General features: G+C 51.1%; 1 protein-coding gene across 1 annotated transcript in view; it reads right to left on the bottom strand.

Annotated features, from left to right (window-relative positions):
* Positions 1-12,756, bottom strand: part of LOC120397343 — a 63,075-nt gene that overhangs the window by 15,620 nt on the left and 34,699 nt on the right. Inside the window, exons 7-11 of the mRNA XM_039523036.1 lie at positions 11,141-11,293; positions 6,694-6,814; positions 5,310-5,607; positions 1,969-2,129; positions 1,059-1,356 (exon numbers count right to left, since the gene is read on the bottom strand). Coding sequence (XP_039378970.1) covers positions 1,059-1,356; positions 1,969-2,129; positions 5,310-5,607; positions 6,694-6,814; positions 11,141-11,293 — 1,031 coding nt within the window. The remainder of the gene's footprint in view (positions 1-1,058; positions 1,357-1,968; positions 2,130-5,309; positions 5,608-6,693; positions 6,815-11,140; positions 11,294-12,756) is intronic.

The raw sequence follows: 12,756 nt of genomic DNA, 5'->3' as shown, positions 1-12,756 counted from the left end.
AGCTGAGGCCTAACCAGCGCCGAGTAGAGCGGTACTGTCACCTCCCGTGACGTGCACGCTGTGCCTCTGATAATACAACCCAGAATTGCATTTGCTTTTTTTGCAACAGCATCTCATTGCTGGCTCATGTTGAGGCTGTGATCCACCACAACCCCCAGATCCTTCTCAGCAGTGCTGCTGCCAAGCCAGTTTTCCCCCGTTCTGTATTTGAGCATTTGGTTTTTCTTCCCTAAGTGCAGCACCTCACATTTGTCTTTGTTGAATTTCATTTTCTTGTCTATATCCCAGTTCTCCAATTTGTCAGGATCCCTTTGAATTTTAGCTCCATCCTCCAAAGTAGTGGCAACCCACCCAGCTTTGTGTCATCTGCAAATGTGATCAGTATGCTCTGTGGATATGGATATGGATATATCCAGATAATTAATAAAGATGCTAAATAACACTGGCTCCAGAACAGATCCCTGTGGAACCCCACTTGAGATCTCCTTACAGTCTGACATCATCCCATTAATAGTTACTCTTTGTTTGTGGTTGTTTAACAAATTCTGTATCCACTTAATGGTAGTTCCACCAAGCCTGCATTTCTCCAGCTTAACTATGAGAATGTCGTGTGGGACTGTGCCAAAAGGCTTACTGAAGTCCAGGTATATTGTATGCACCGCATTCCTCTATCCACCAAGCCAGTTACCTTGTCAAAGAAGGAAATCAGGCTGGTTTGGCATGATTTGTTTTTAGTAAATCCATGCTGGCTGCTCGTGATCATCCCTTCAACCTCCAGGTATTTACAAATTGAATTGTTATACAATTGTTCAAGTAGCTACCCAGGTATTGAGGTCAGGGTGACTGGTCTGTAGTTCCCCAGCTCCCCCTTTTCCCAAGATGGGCACTACGCTAGCCCTCCCTAGGTCTTCCAGAACCTCTCCTGTCATCCATGAATTTGCAAATATTATTGCCAGTGGCTTCAAGAGTCCTTCAGAACTTAGGGTGAATAGCAATATAACCCCTGTGTCTGAGCTGGGAGGAGTTGTCTCACTCCAGAGAAAGGGGAAGCAACTCACATGGGGTTCTGCTTGCCATGGTCAGCCAGGGAGTCTCCCACATGGATCTGGGCCCCTCTGATTCTCTCTCCACAGCATTCGTCTTCCCTGTTCTTCACGATCACCGCAGAGACAGACTGACGACTGCCCAAGTCCACGTTCCACCACGGCTCTGTGTCGAGCTGGGTGTGGCTGCAGGAGCCTTGTACCCACTTCCCATCGCGTTTTCCATCCACGGCCTTTCCAGCCACGGCTTTTCCAGTCACATCTTCATATATGGAGGACTGAGTGGCCGGGCGCCCCAGCGCCAAGTTCTGAGCTGGAATCAGAGGGCGAGAAGAGGGGAGGTGGGACGTGCCCTTCACTGGGGGGGCTCTAGATGCCCTTTGTCCCACACAGAGCCAGAGCCGCTTCCCGGCAGTGTCACAAAGCAGCCACTGCATGAGAGCCAGGTTCATAGTGGGAGGCATGGCCCCCAGGGATGGGAGTGACAGCAGGTCGATGCTGGGGTCTCATATCTCATCCCATACCCAGCTGGATCTGCTCCCCAAGGCAGGGATGGGGCATGATTTTCAGATGGAGCCTCCACAGTCTGCTCCTGCCAGCTGGAGCCCCTGCCCAGGTCAGTGGTGGGAAGGGAAGAGTCTCCCAGAGTTTCTGCTCTCTCACTAGGCAGAGGTTGGGGCAGAAGAGAATGGGCTATAAGGGAATGGGGGAGGGATAGCTCAGTGGTTTGAGCAGTGGCCTGCTAAACCCAGGGTTGTGAGCTCAATCCTTGAGGGGGCCATTTAGGGAACTGGGGTAAAAGTCTGTCTGGGGATTGGTCCTGCTTTGAGCAGCAGGTTGGACTAGATACCTCCTGAGGGCCCTTCCAACGCTAGGATTCTATAAAGGGAAACAAGTTTCTATTCCTGTTGTGCCAGCTCCTTACCCCCAGGTGGTGGGGTGCAGCCCTGAGCTAGGACCTCGACCTCACACAAGGTGAGATACTCCGCCCTTCCCGGTATGACGACGGTGACGTAGCGGCCCTCCAGCCCGTTGCAGCAGATGGTGCTGACGGATCCTGGTCTGGTGTCAGTGATCGTCCCGCAGCTAAAAACAGAGCAGAAGCCAAGAAGACAAAGGGCCTGATGAAATTCACCCTAGAGTTCCTAAGGAGCTAGCTGAACTTTCTCAGGTCCATGAACAATTTTGTTTGAGAACTCATGGAAGACGGGTGAGATCCCAGGAGAATGGAAAAGGGGAACAAAGAGGACGTGGGGAAGTCTAGAGCAATCAGCCCAACTTTGATACCTGGAAAGAAACTGGAACAAATGATCAAACAATCAATTTGTAAGCACCTTAGGGACTAATAAGGTGATATGCAATAGCCTAGTTAAATTATAACTGGGTTCAAAAAAGATCTAGATAAGTTCATGGAGGACAGGGTCCATCAATGGCTATTAGCCAAGATGGCCAGGGATGCAACCTCATGCTCTCGGTGTCCCCAGACCTGTGACTGCCAAATGCTGGGACTGGTGAACAGGAGATGGATCACTCAATAATTACCCAGTTCTGTTCATTCCCACCTGGCATTGGCCACTGTTGGAAGACAGGATACTGGGCTAGATGGAACTTTGGTCTGACCCACGTTGTTCTTATGTAGCCAACGTGGATTTGTGAAGAACTAATCATGCCAAACCAATCTCATTTCCTTCTTTGACTGGCCATATGGATGAGGTGGAAGCAATATATGTGATAGATCTGCACTTTTGTGAGGCTTGTGACACAGTCGCACATGACACTCTCATGAGCAAACTAGGGAAATATGGTCTAGATGAAATTACCATTAGGCCGGTACACAACTGGTTGAGAAAACATACTCAAAGACTGGTTATCGTTAGTTCACTGTCAACCTGGGAGGATGGATCTTGTGCAGTTCCCCATGGATCCATCCTGGGTCTGGTACTATTCAATTTTTTCATTAATGACTTGTAAATCCAGGATTAGAGTCACTACTCATGTGAGAAGCCATAGAAACAGATAAACTCAGGACTCAAGTTAGCACTAGCTGAAAATACATCTGTTGAAGGAATGGGATAATCCATCATCCATCTAATTAATGACTTGGATGATAGAGTGGAAAGTACACTAATAAAATTTGGGGGTGATGCCGGCTCAGTACAGTTGAGACCTCTTTGGAGGAAGTGATTAGAATTTAAAATGACTGACAATTTGGAAAATTGGTCTGAAATGAACAAGATGAAATGCTGTGAAGGTACTGCACTTAGGAAAGAAAAATCAAATGCCCAACTACAAAATGGGGAATGACTGGTGAGGCAGTAGCTCTGCGGAAAAGGATCTTAGGTTATAGTGGATCACAAATTGAATCTGAGTCAACAGTGTGATGCTGTTGTGAAAAAGGCAAATGCCACTCTGGGATGTTTTAAGACGTGGAAGGTAATTGGCCCACTTTACTCGGCATTGGTGAAACCTTAGCTGGAAAACAATGTCCAGTTTTTTACATCACACTTTAAGAAAGATGTGGAAAGAGTGGAAAGAGTTCAGAGGGGAGCAACATAAATGATGAGAAGTTTAGACAACCCAACCCCTAGGGAAAGGTTGACAGAACTGGGTGTATTTAGTCTACAGAAGAGAGAGCCGATGGGGGACATGGTAACAGTCTTCAGACAGTCACAGGGTAGCAGGCCCCTGAGGAAGTCGGTGTCCCCGTGACAGGCTTCCCTAAGGAGAAAGCCAAACCAGACCCACCTGTGAGCAGTTAATTCCCCAGGTGCTGGGCAGCTGCCAATTAGCTAAGGAACACCAGGGTCTAATGAAGGATTATGAGGGCTCAGTCAGGATGCACAGATCACCGGGGAAGCTCCTGAGGATTGCAGTTCACAGGGGAGCTATTCGCTGGAGCAGATTACACAGAAATGATGGGCTCAGTCAGAATCGCTGCATGAGGTTCTCTGGCCTGGGTGATAGATCAGTGGTTCTCAACCTATCTGCCATTGTGGGCCACATATGCAGCTCTCTATGTGTTATGTGGGTCGCATCCACACAATGTATTTGCTACCTGGACATCTACGAAAGAACTAAGGTTTAGTATTTGTTATATGACAGCAATATGATTCAATCGATGTAGCACCTTTCATTTCAAGACTGGCAAATGTCTACCAAGAGCATTTTAAATTAGCAAAATAAGTCAAAACATTAACTGTTAAAATGAATTAATTTACTGTAAGGGTGGCATGGTGTATTGTGACCCTCCCTTCAACACTGCTGCTGGAGGTGCGGCTGAGCGCACGGAGAGTGTGGCTGTGGCGTCCGTCTGCCCCCACCAGCATCCAGCGCCCCACCTAGGGACTGCTCCCAGCACCCCCCAGCACTCAACCCCCAATCAAGTGACTGTCCCAGTACCTAGCCCCACATCCAGGGACTGCATCCAGCCACCAGTCCCCACACCTAGAGTCTGTGCCCCATGCCCCGGCTGCACCCCCTTCCCCACAACCCTAGCTCTCTGCATGTCTTCCTCACCCAGACCCTTGTACTCCCTCCCCATGTGGCCCTAGTGCCCTGTACCCCCTCCCTGTACCCGCTGGTCTCCTCCCTCAGCTGCAGGTAGCTCAGCCGTGCAGACCGCCCTGCGCTCCTGCTGTTATGGTCCTATTGCCAGGGAGCCTGCTCCAGCTGGGACCACTGGACCCGTAATCCTGTGGTTTGCAGGGGTGCTAAGCATCCTGGCCTCCTGCCAATGCTGCTGGGGGGTGGGAACTGCTGCTGGGCTGGATCCTCCACTGCCCCATTTTTGCATCCCCCTGCTGGCTCTGCACCAAGGGCACATACCCCTCCTGCCTCACCCTAAGGATGTCACCTGGGCCGCAGCTCTGAGCTGACTGGGTCACAAGCAGCCCACAGGTTGAGAACCACTGAAGTAGATGATGGGAAAGGTCGTGCCTGGACTCAGAAGTCTATGGGTCTTGGAAAAATCAGATCCTATTGCCATGAATGTGATGATTCTATGGGAGGAGCAGCTGTAAGGAGAGAGGAAGAACACACAGGAGTCTGGAGGGATCAGCTCTACCCTGGATTGCCCTGGAGGAGTCGCTGTGCTCAGTGACAGGCAGTTCCATTCAACCAGGAGCTGGGAGGACCAGCAGCACAGCACCCCCAGCCCCAGGCAGCTCCGAGGGGAAGAGACCTCGCCCTGGCCCTGGCTGGCAATGATACCGCTGCTTCTGAGCTGGGAGGAGTCGTTTCACTCCATAGGATGGGGAAGCAACTCACATGGGGTTCTGCTTGCCATGGTCAGCCAGGGAGTCTCCTACGCGGATCTGGGCCCCTCTGATTCTCTCCCCACAGCATTCGTCTTCCCTGTTCTTCACGATCACTGCGGAGACAGACTGACGACTGCCCAAGTCCACGGTCCACCACGGTTCTGTGTCGAGCTGGGTGTGGCTGCAGGAGCCTTGTACCCACTTCCCATCGCGTTTTCCATCCACGGCCTTTCCAGCCACGGCTTTTCCAGTCACATCTTCATATATGGAGGACTGAGTGGCCGGGCGCCCCAGCGCCAAGTTCGGACCTGGAATCAGAGGGCGAGAAGAGGGGAGGTGGGACGTGCCCTTCACTGGGGGGGTCTAGATGCCCTTTGTCCCACATGGAGCCAGAGCCGCTTCCCGGCAGTGGCACAAACCAGCCACTGCATGAGAGCCAGGTTCATAGTGGGAGCCATGGCCCCAGGGGACAGGAGTGACAGCAGGTGAGTGCTGGGGTCTCAGCCCTGGCTGAGCCCCTCCCAGCCTCCCCACATCCCATACCCAGCTGGAGCTGGTCCCTGAAGCAGGGATGGGGCAGGATGTTCAGATGGAGTCTCTCCCATCTTCCCCTGCCAGCTGGAGCCTCTGCCCAGGTCAGCGGTGGGAAGGGAAGTGTCTCCCAGGGTTTCTGCTGTCTCACTAGGCAGAGGTTGGGGCAGAAGGGAATGGGGTATAAAAAGGACCCTACCAAATTCACGGCTATGCAAAACGCGTCACGGATGGTGAAATCTGGTCTTTTGTGTGGTTTTACCCTACACTATACAGATTTCATGGGGGATACCAGCTTTTCTCAAATTGGGGGTCCTGACTCAAAAGGGAGTTGCAGGGGAGTTGCAAGGTTATTTTAGGGGGGGTCGCAGTATTGCCACCCTCACTTCAGAGCTGCCTTCGCTGGGTGGCCAGAGGGTGGTGGCTGCTGACCAAGGGCCCAGCTCTGAAGGCAGCAGCACCGAAATATGGGTGGCAATATCATCCCATGGCATCCTTACTTCTGTGCTGCTCCTGGTAGAAGTTCTGCCTTAAGAGCTGGGCTCCCAGCCTGCAGCTGACGCTCTCCAGCCACCCAGCTCTGATAGTGCCGCCGCCAGCAGCACTGCAGAAGTAAAGGCAGTAGTACCGCAACCTGCCCTACAATAACCTTGCGACCCGTCCACAAATCCCATTTGCGTCAGGACCTCTGCAATTACAACACCATGAAATTTCTGATGAAAATATCTGAAATCATGAAATTTATGATTTTTAAAATTGACCTGTGACCTTGAAATTGACCAAAATGGACCGTAAATTTGGTAGGGCCCTAGGTATGAAATAAAAGAGAAGAAGTTTCCATTCAAGTTGTGCCAGCTCCTTACCCCCTGGTGGTGGGGTGCAGCCCTGAGACATCCCAGTCCTTGCAAGGATCCCGATCATCATGAACAGATGCCAAAGAAACTCCATCCTTGCACTGTCAGCATAGGAGATCACATGAATGTTCTATTAGAAAAAAAACCTATGGCCATAGCAAGTTTCAGATGAGCACCTCACACAACCAATGATCCTCATTTTACAGAGAGGGAAACTGAGGCACAGGGAACCAGCAACTTGTCTGAGCTCCTGAAGCAGGTAAAGAGCAGACCTGTGAATAGAACCATGGTCCACTAAAGTCTATTCCCTTCTTCTGCCTACTAGACCATCCTGAATCAGTGAACCTGTTTCAGGGTGGCTAGATCCTTTTGTGACATTCTATACCTTGGGGGAGCATCCTGGAACCCCCATATTCCTCATTTTTATATAATTGTGAGCTTACATATAAAGCATGCCTTGTAAAGTATCAGGAGAAATGTTGTGATCTGCTGAAAGTCATTTCTCTGTCCATAGATGTGTATCATTGATGCATATGAAGTTATGAGAATTGTGTTGTAGGGTGGTCACTAAAATATGCTGTAAATTGGGGAACCAGCCAGATATTAGCTCCCCAGAAGCAACTGCAAAGGAAGAAGCCAACACCTAGTCGTGGTATCAATCAACCCATCAACAACCATTGTCCAGCAAGGGAGCTACAATGCAATGACTCACCTGCATGAGGCCACACCAGGGGAATTGCTCAACCTTGCCTGGAGACTTAGGGCTTGGCTACACTTGCAGGTGTGCAGCACTGGGAGTTACAGCTGTCTTTGTACGGCTGTGTAGGGAAAGCGCTGGTGTGTGGCCACACTGACAGCTACCAGCGCTGCAGTGTGGCCACATTTGCAGCATTTGCAGCGGTGTTGGGAGTGGTGCATTATGGGCAGCTATCCCAGCGTTCAAGTGGCTGCAACGTGCTTTTCAAAAGAGGGGGGTGGGGTGGAGTGTGACAGGGAGCATAGGGGGGAGAGAGAGAGAGAGGGGATTATTGGAGCCGACACTGTCAGCTCCCTGCCTTGCAAATTCTGACCACTTCCCCAACCCCTCATTCACTCTTAAATGCAAATAGCCTGCAGACCAGATAAGCAGCTGCTCCGACGGACTCTCTGCCCCCTCCCACCCCGCCGTGCTGTTTCTCTCCTCAAGCAAACACTAGGCTGTGGACATTCAGCCCCCTGCCTGCCTCATTCACAGCAAACAGTAGCTGTGTTTGTTTTTAGATAAGCAGCTGCAGGAGCCCCGAGTTCACAACAAAACAAAGAGAGGCATCATAACAAAACAAAGAGAGTTATTTAGTTAAAAGCATTATGGGAAAATTCCGGAGGTCAGTTACAGCATAGTAAGATTAATCACTGTTTACACTGGCACTCCAGCGCTGCAGCACCAGCGCTTCAGTCGTTATTCCCCAGGCTGAGGTGGAGTACAGCCAGCGCTGTAGCCAGGGAGATACAGCACCGTATGTGCCTTGCAAGTGTGGAAGGTGAGTGAGTTGCAGCGCTGTAAAGCCACCACCAGCGCTGCAACTCTCCAGTGTAGCCAAGCCCTTAGCAATGCGCCCAGACATGCCTGGACTTGTGTTTTCCAAGCACATGGACTGAGGGTATGAAACCGAACACGGGTGGCCCATACGGGGCCTTTCTCTTGCCCCCACCCATGCTGCAAACAACAACGACACTGAGAAGAAGACTGAAGACTCCAACAGAGGAGACTGGCCCAGATTTAAGGGACAAACCTGTATATTAAGGACTGCAATATCCACTGGGGTGAGAAAAACTGCTTAATCTAGTTGCTGCCCGGTCTAATAGGGCTGAGGGTTTAGACTGTGTGCTTATATTTTATTTCTTTCAGTAATTAACTCTGACTTTTTGCCTATCACTTAAAATCTATCTTTTGTAGTCAATAAATTTGTTTTACTGTTTATCTTCACCAGTGAGTTTGCTTGAAGTGTGTGGTAAATCTGCTCAGCTTTTGCAAAGGCTAGTGTATGTCCACTCTCCATTGATGAAGTGGAGAACCAATTAATAAATCTGCACTGCCCACCTTGAGCAGTGCAAGATGGTATATTCCTGAGGTACAGTGCTGGGGGTATTTGGCTGGTGCCTTTCTCTGTGTGAATCATGAGTGGCTCTGGGAGCATTCATGCAATCTAGCTGGGTGTGGGATCCCCACATGTGGTTGTGCTGAGTGATAACAGTATCTGGAGGGGTTTGCTGCTGGTCACTAGCAAGGCATTGTGAGAGACAGCCCAGGCTCGAGAGAGTTCAGGGGCACAGTGGTCCCACAGTCGTAGGCTGCACCCTGGGGATCCCGTCACACCTTTAATACAGGTCTTTATCCATCTGGAAATCAGGCTTTGTATGCCAATCAAATTATGGGATGGTCAGTGACAGCTCAGCCAAAGATTATTAGAAAGTTAGAATTGAGAAACTTTATCAAATTATTTTTGGTTCATCTGGAAATTCACCTGTTAGTAGAATCACAGGTACTTTAGTTAAGGTTGAGATCACATATCAGTCATTTAGGTAAAGTACATTACAGAGCTGTTATGATGATCCAAAAAACAAGCCTTAAAAACCCAGGAAATTCACAGCTAGGGTTAAATATAAAAAAGATTCACACATGTTAAGGTATGAAAATGCACAGTTAAGGCGCCCAAATAATCTTAACTCTAGCTTGTAGTTGTCTGTGAGGAAAAAATAAGAAAAAAAATTAATATGTTTTTAACAATCAATTTAATGTTATCTGGGCTCCCACCCATTAAATTGTCTTAATCATAAAGGTATGGGTTTGCATGGCACCATGGTAGGGCAGAATTATGCTGACAAAGAACATTTTTGCAATGAAGAATAACGGGAACAAGCTATAATTAATCATATACTAGACTATTCAAATGTAGCCCAGGCACAAGATTGCAGTGAGTTTTAACTGTATGGGAAGTTGGAAGAGTTTGTGGCAGGGCAGAGTTAAGGTTGTTTGGGTACTGTCATAAACATAGAGAGAAGGGTAGCATACAATCCCTCCTTGGCAGCTGTACTGAATCGCTTTACCTATAAGGGGTTAAGAAATTCAAATAACCTAGTTGGCACCTGACCAGAAGGATCAATGAGGAAAGAAGATACTTTCAAATCTGGTAGTGGCAGGAGGAGAAGATTTGTTTGTGTCTCTCTCTTTGTTGTTTCCCTCTCCGGATGGAAGGAGAGACCCAGCAGGTACAACATCTCCTGAAAATATACCTGGAATAATAGATCTAAAACCACAGAAATTGTAAGTAGGCAAGGAAATGTGTTAGGTTATCTTTTGTTTTAGCTTGTGAATTTTCTTGCTGTAGCTTAACTACTCTGCCTTCAGGCAAAGGAAAAAAAACAAACTTCAGCTACTCTCAGCTTAAAAAAAGAGTGTCCTTTTAAAACCCCGAGGTCTGTGTTTCTGGTTCAAAATGATCCCATTCTACCACCATGTCAGGGTCCCCCACCCACTCTGAACTCTGGGGTACAGATGTGGGGACCCTCATGAAAGACCAGCTAAGCTTATATTTTACCAGTTTAGGTTAAAACTTCCCCAATGCACAAATTCCTTTCCTTGTCCTTGGACAGTATTGCTGCCACCACCAAGTGGTTTACACAAAAATTCAGGGAAGGGTCACTTGGAATCCCTATCCCCCCAAAATATCCCCCCAGCCAAAATATCCCCCCAAACCCGTTCACCCCCTTTCCTGGGGGGCTTGAGAATAATATACCAACCCATTGGTTAGCAATGTGAGCACAGGCCAGACTCTTTGTCTTTAGGACACTGAAAAATCAATCAGGTTCTTAAAAGAAGAACTTTATTTATAAAGAAAAAGTAAAAGAATCATATCTGCATGTACAATAGTTTGCCAGGGCTCGACCCTCTCCGGGGCGGTGGGGATCCACACTGGCTCACTACACCCCATTGGTTCTGGGGAATTAGTCCGGCCCGGGGGTCTCCCCTCGATAGCCCTTGCTGTAGCCAGCCGAAATGCGGTTAGCCCGGCCCTGGCTCAGGGCGGGGCAACACCGCTAAGTCTGGGTTCGGGCTCTGTCAGGGCTGAGCAATAGTAGTACACGGTATTAAGCCCAGGCCCTAGGTCAGGGCAGGGCAACAAATGCTGAGTCAGGGGGCTCAGGCCCTCGGGCAGGGCTGAGCAGTAACAACAGGCTCCAGCCTCCTCAGGCCGGGGCGAGGGGGAGTCTGCCACCCAGGAGTTGGGTGGCAGGGGGGACGCAGGCCCTCCCACTCCACTGTGTTCCAGCCCGGGGCCCTAGCAGCGGCCAAAGACCCCCTGCTTAGTCAGTGGGGATCCTGGCTGCAACACACCGACATGGGCTCTGGTCGTGCTGCAGCCAGACTGGGGTCGGCTGCCGCCGGGCTACTTCCGTACTCCCCCTCGGGACCTACCTGGGTCCTGGGGTTGGCCTCTGGGGGATCCAGGAGCATGGGTTCATCGGGGCAGGGGTTGATTGGCAGGTCCGGCAACTCCTCCGGATAGCGGGCGCGGGGCAGGCCTGGCAGCTTCTCCGGGTAGCGGGCGCCGGGCAGGTCCGGCAACTCCTCCGGGTAGCGGGTGCCGGGCAGGTCCGGCAACTCCTCCGGGTAGCGGGCGCCGGGCTGGTCCGGCAACTCCTCCGGGTAGCGGGCGCCGGGCTGGTCCGGCAACTCCTCCGGGTAGCGGGCGCCGGGCTGGTCCGGCAACTCCTCCGGATAGCGGGCGCCGGGCAGGTCCGGCAACTCCTCCGGATAGCGGGCGCCGGGCAGGCCCGGCAACTCCTCCGGATAGCGGGCGCCGGGCAGGCCCGGCAACTCCTCCGGATAGCGGGCGCCGGGCAGGTCCGGCAACTCCTCCGGGTAGCGGGCGCCGGGCAGGTCCGGCAACTCCTCCGGGTAGCGGGCGCCGGGCAGGTCCGGCAACTCCTCCGGGTAGCGGGCGCCGGGCAGGTCCGGCCAACCTGGGCAGCCACCTGGGGCCGTGGGGGTTTCCCCGTCGCGGGCTCTGCTAGGGATGTCTGCTCGCTCCAGCGGCTGGGCTCCTACTGAGCTCCGAGGGCCGGCCTTTATAGTTCTGGGTCATCACCTGACCCTCTGAGGGGCGGGCTCAGAGCTCCCTAGCTCCGCCCACTCCGGCCTTGGTATGGGCTCTTCCCCATCCGGGGCGGCGGGAGCTACACCATCTCACTGCACAGCAAAATCAGGATGGAGGGTAACTTTACAGGGTAAATAAAAGATTTAAAATACAGAGGATTCCCCTCTGGCTTAGCTTCACAGTTGCAAAAACAGGAATAAAACTACCTCTGTAGCATAGGAAAATTCACAAGCTAAAACAAAAGATAATCTAGTGCATTTCCTTGCCTACTTACAATTTCTGTGGTTTTAGATCTATTATTCCAGGTATATTTTCAGGAGATGTTGTACCTGCTGGGTCTCTCCTTCCGTCCGGAGAGGGAACAAAGAGAGAGACACAAACAAATCCTCCCCTTCAGATTTGGAAGAATTTTTTTTCCTCGTTGGTCCTTCTGGTCAGGTGTCAACTAGGTTATTTGAGCTTCTTAATCCCTTACAGGTTAGAACGATGCAGTACAAACATTCAAATTAACATCAGGTTGACTGAGTCCCTCTGTAGTTGGATTCTTTCTGTTTACCTTCTGATCTTTAAGGCTTTAGGGTTTACACAGGGAGGGGTGACACCCCCCCGGCAATCCCCACATACACACACACGGAGAGATGACACACCCACACTCCCATACACCTCTCTCACAAAATGGGGGTGGGGGGGTGACTGACCAACCCAACACTCCCTGCCTGGCACTCTCTGCCCCCCATGCTCTCTGCCCCCCCCAGGACAGACCTGCCTCTCCTGGTACCTGGCGCAGAGTCTTCCCGAGGCAACATGTGTGTGTGTGGGGGGGCCCCACACAGGGTCACATGACCCCCTCCCCAGATTTTTGCCAGGGTTCCCACCAGAAGGTTGCCAGCAGCAGCCTTTTGGCACTGTGCGGGAGGGAAGGGATGGGAGCTGC

Source organism: Mauremys reevesii, linkage group 2 (genome assembly GCF_016161935.1).
Source record: "Mauremys reevesii isolate NIE-2019 linkage group 2, ASM1616193v1, whole genome shotgun sequence".
Classification (NCBI taxonomy): Eukaryota; Metazoa; Chordata; order Testudines; family Geoemydidae; genus Mauremys; species Mauremys reevesii.
The sequence above is the reverse complement of the archived record's forward strand: the minus strand, read 5'-3'. Positions and strand labels throughout refer to the sequence as shown.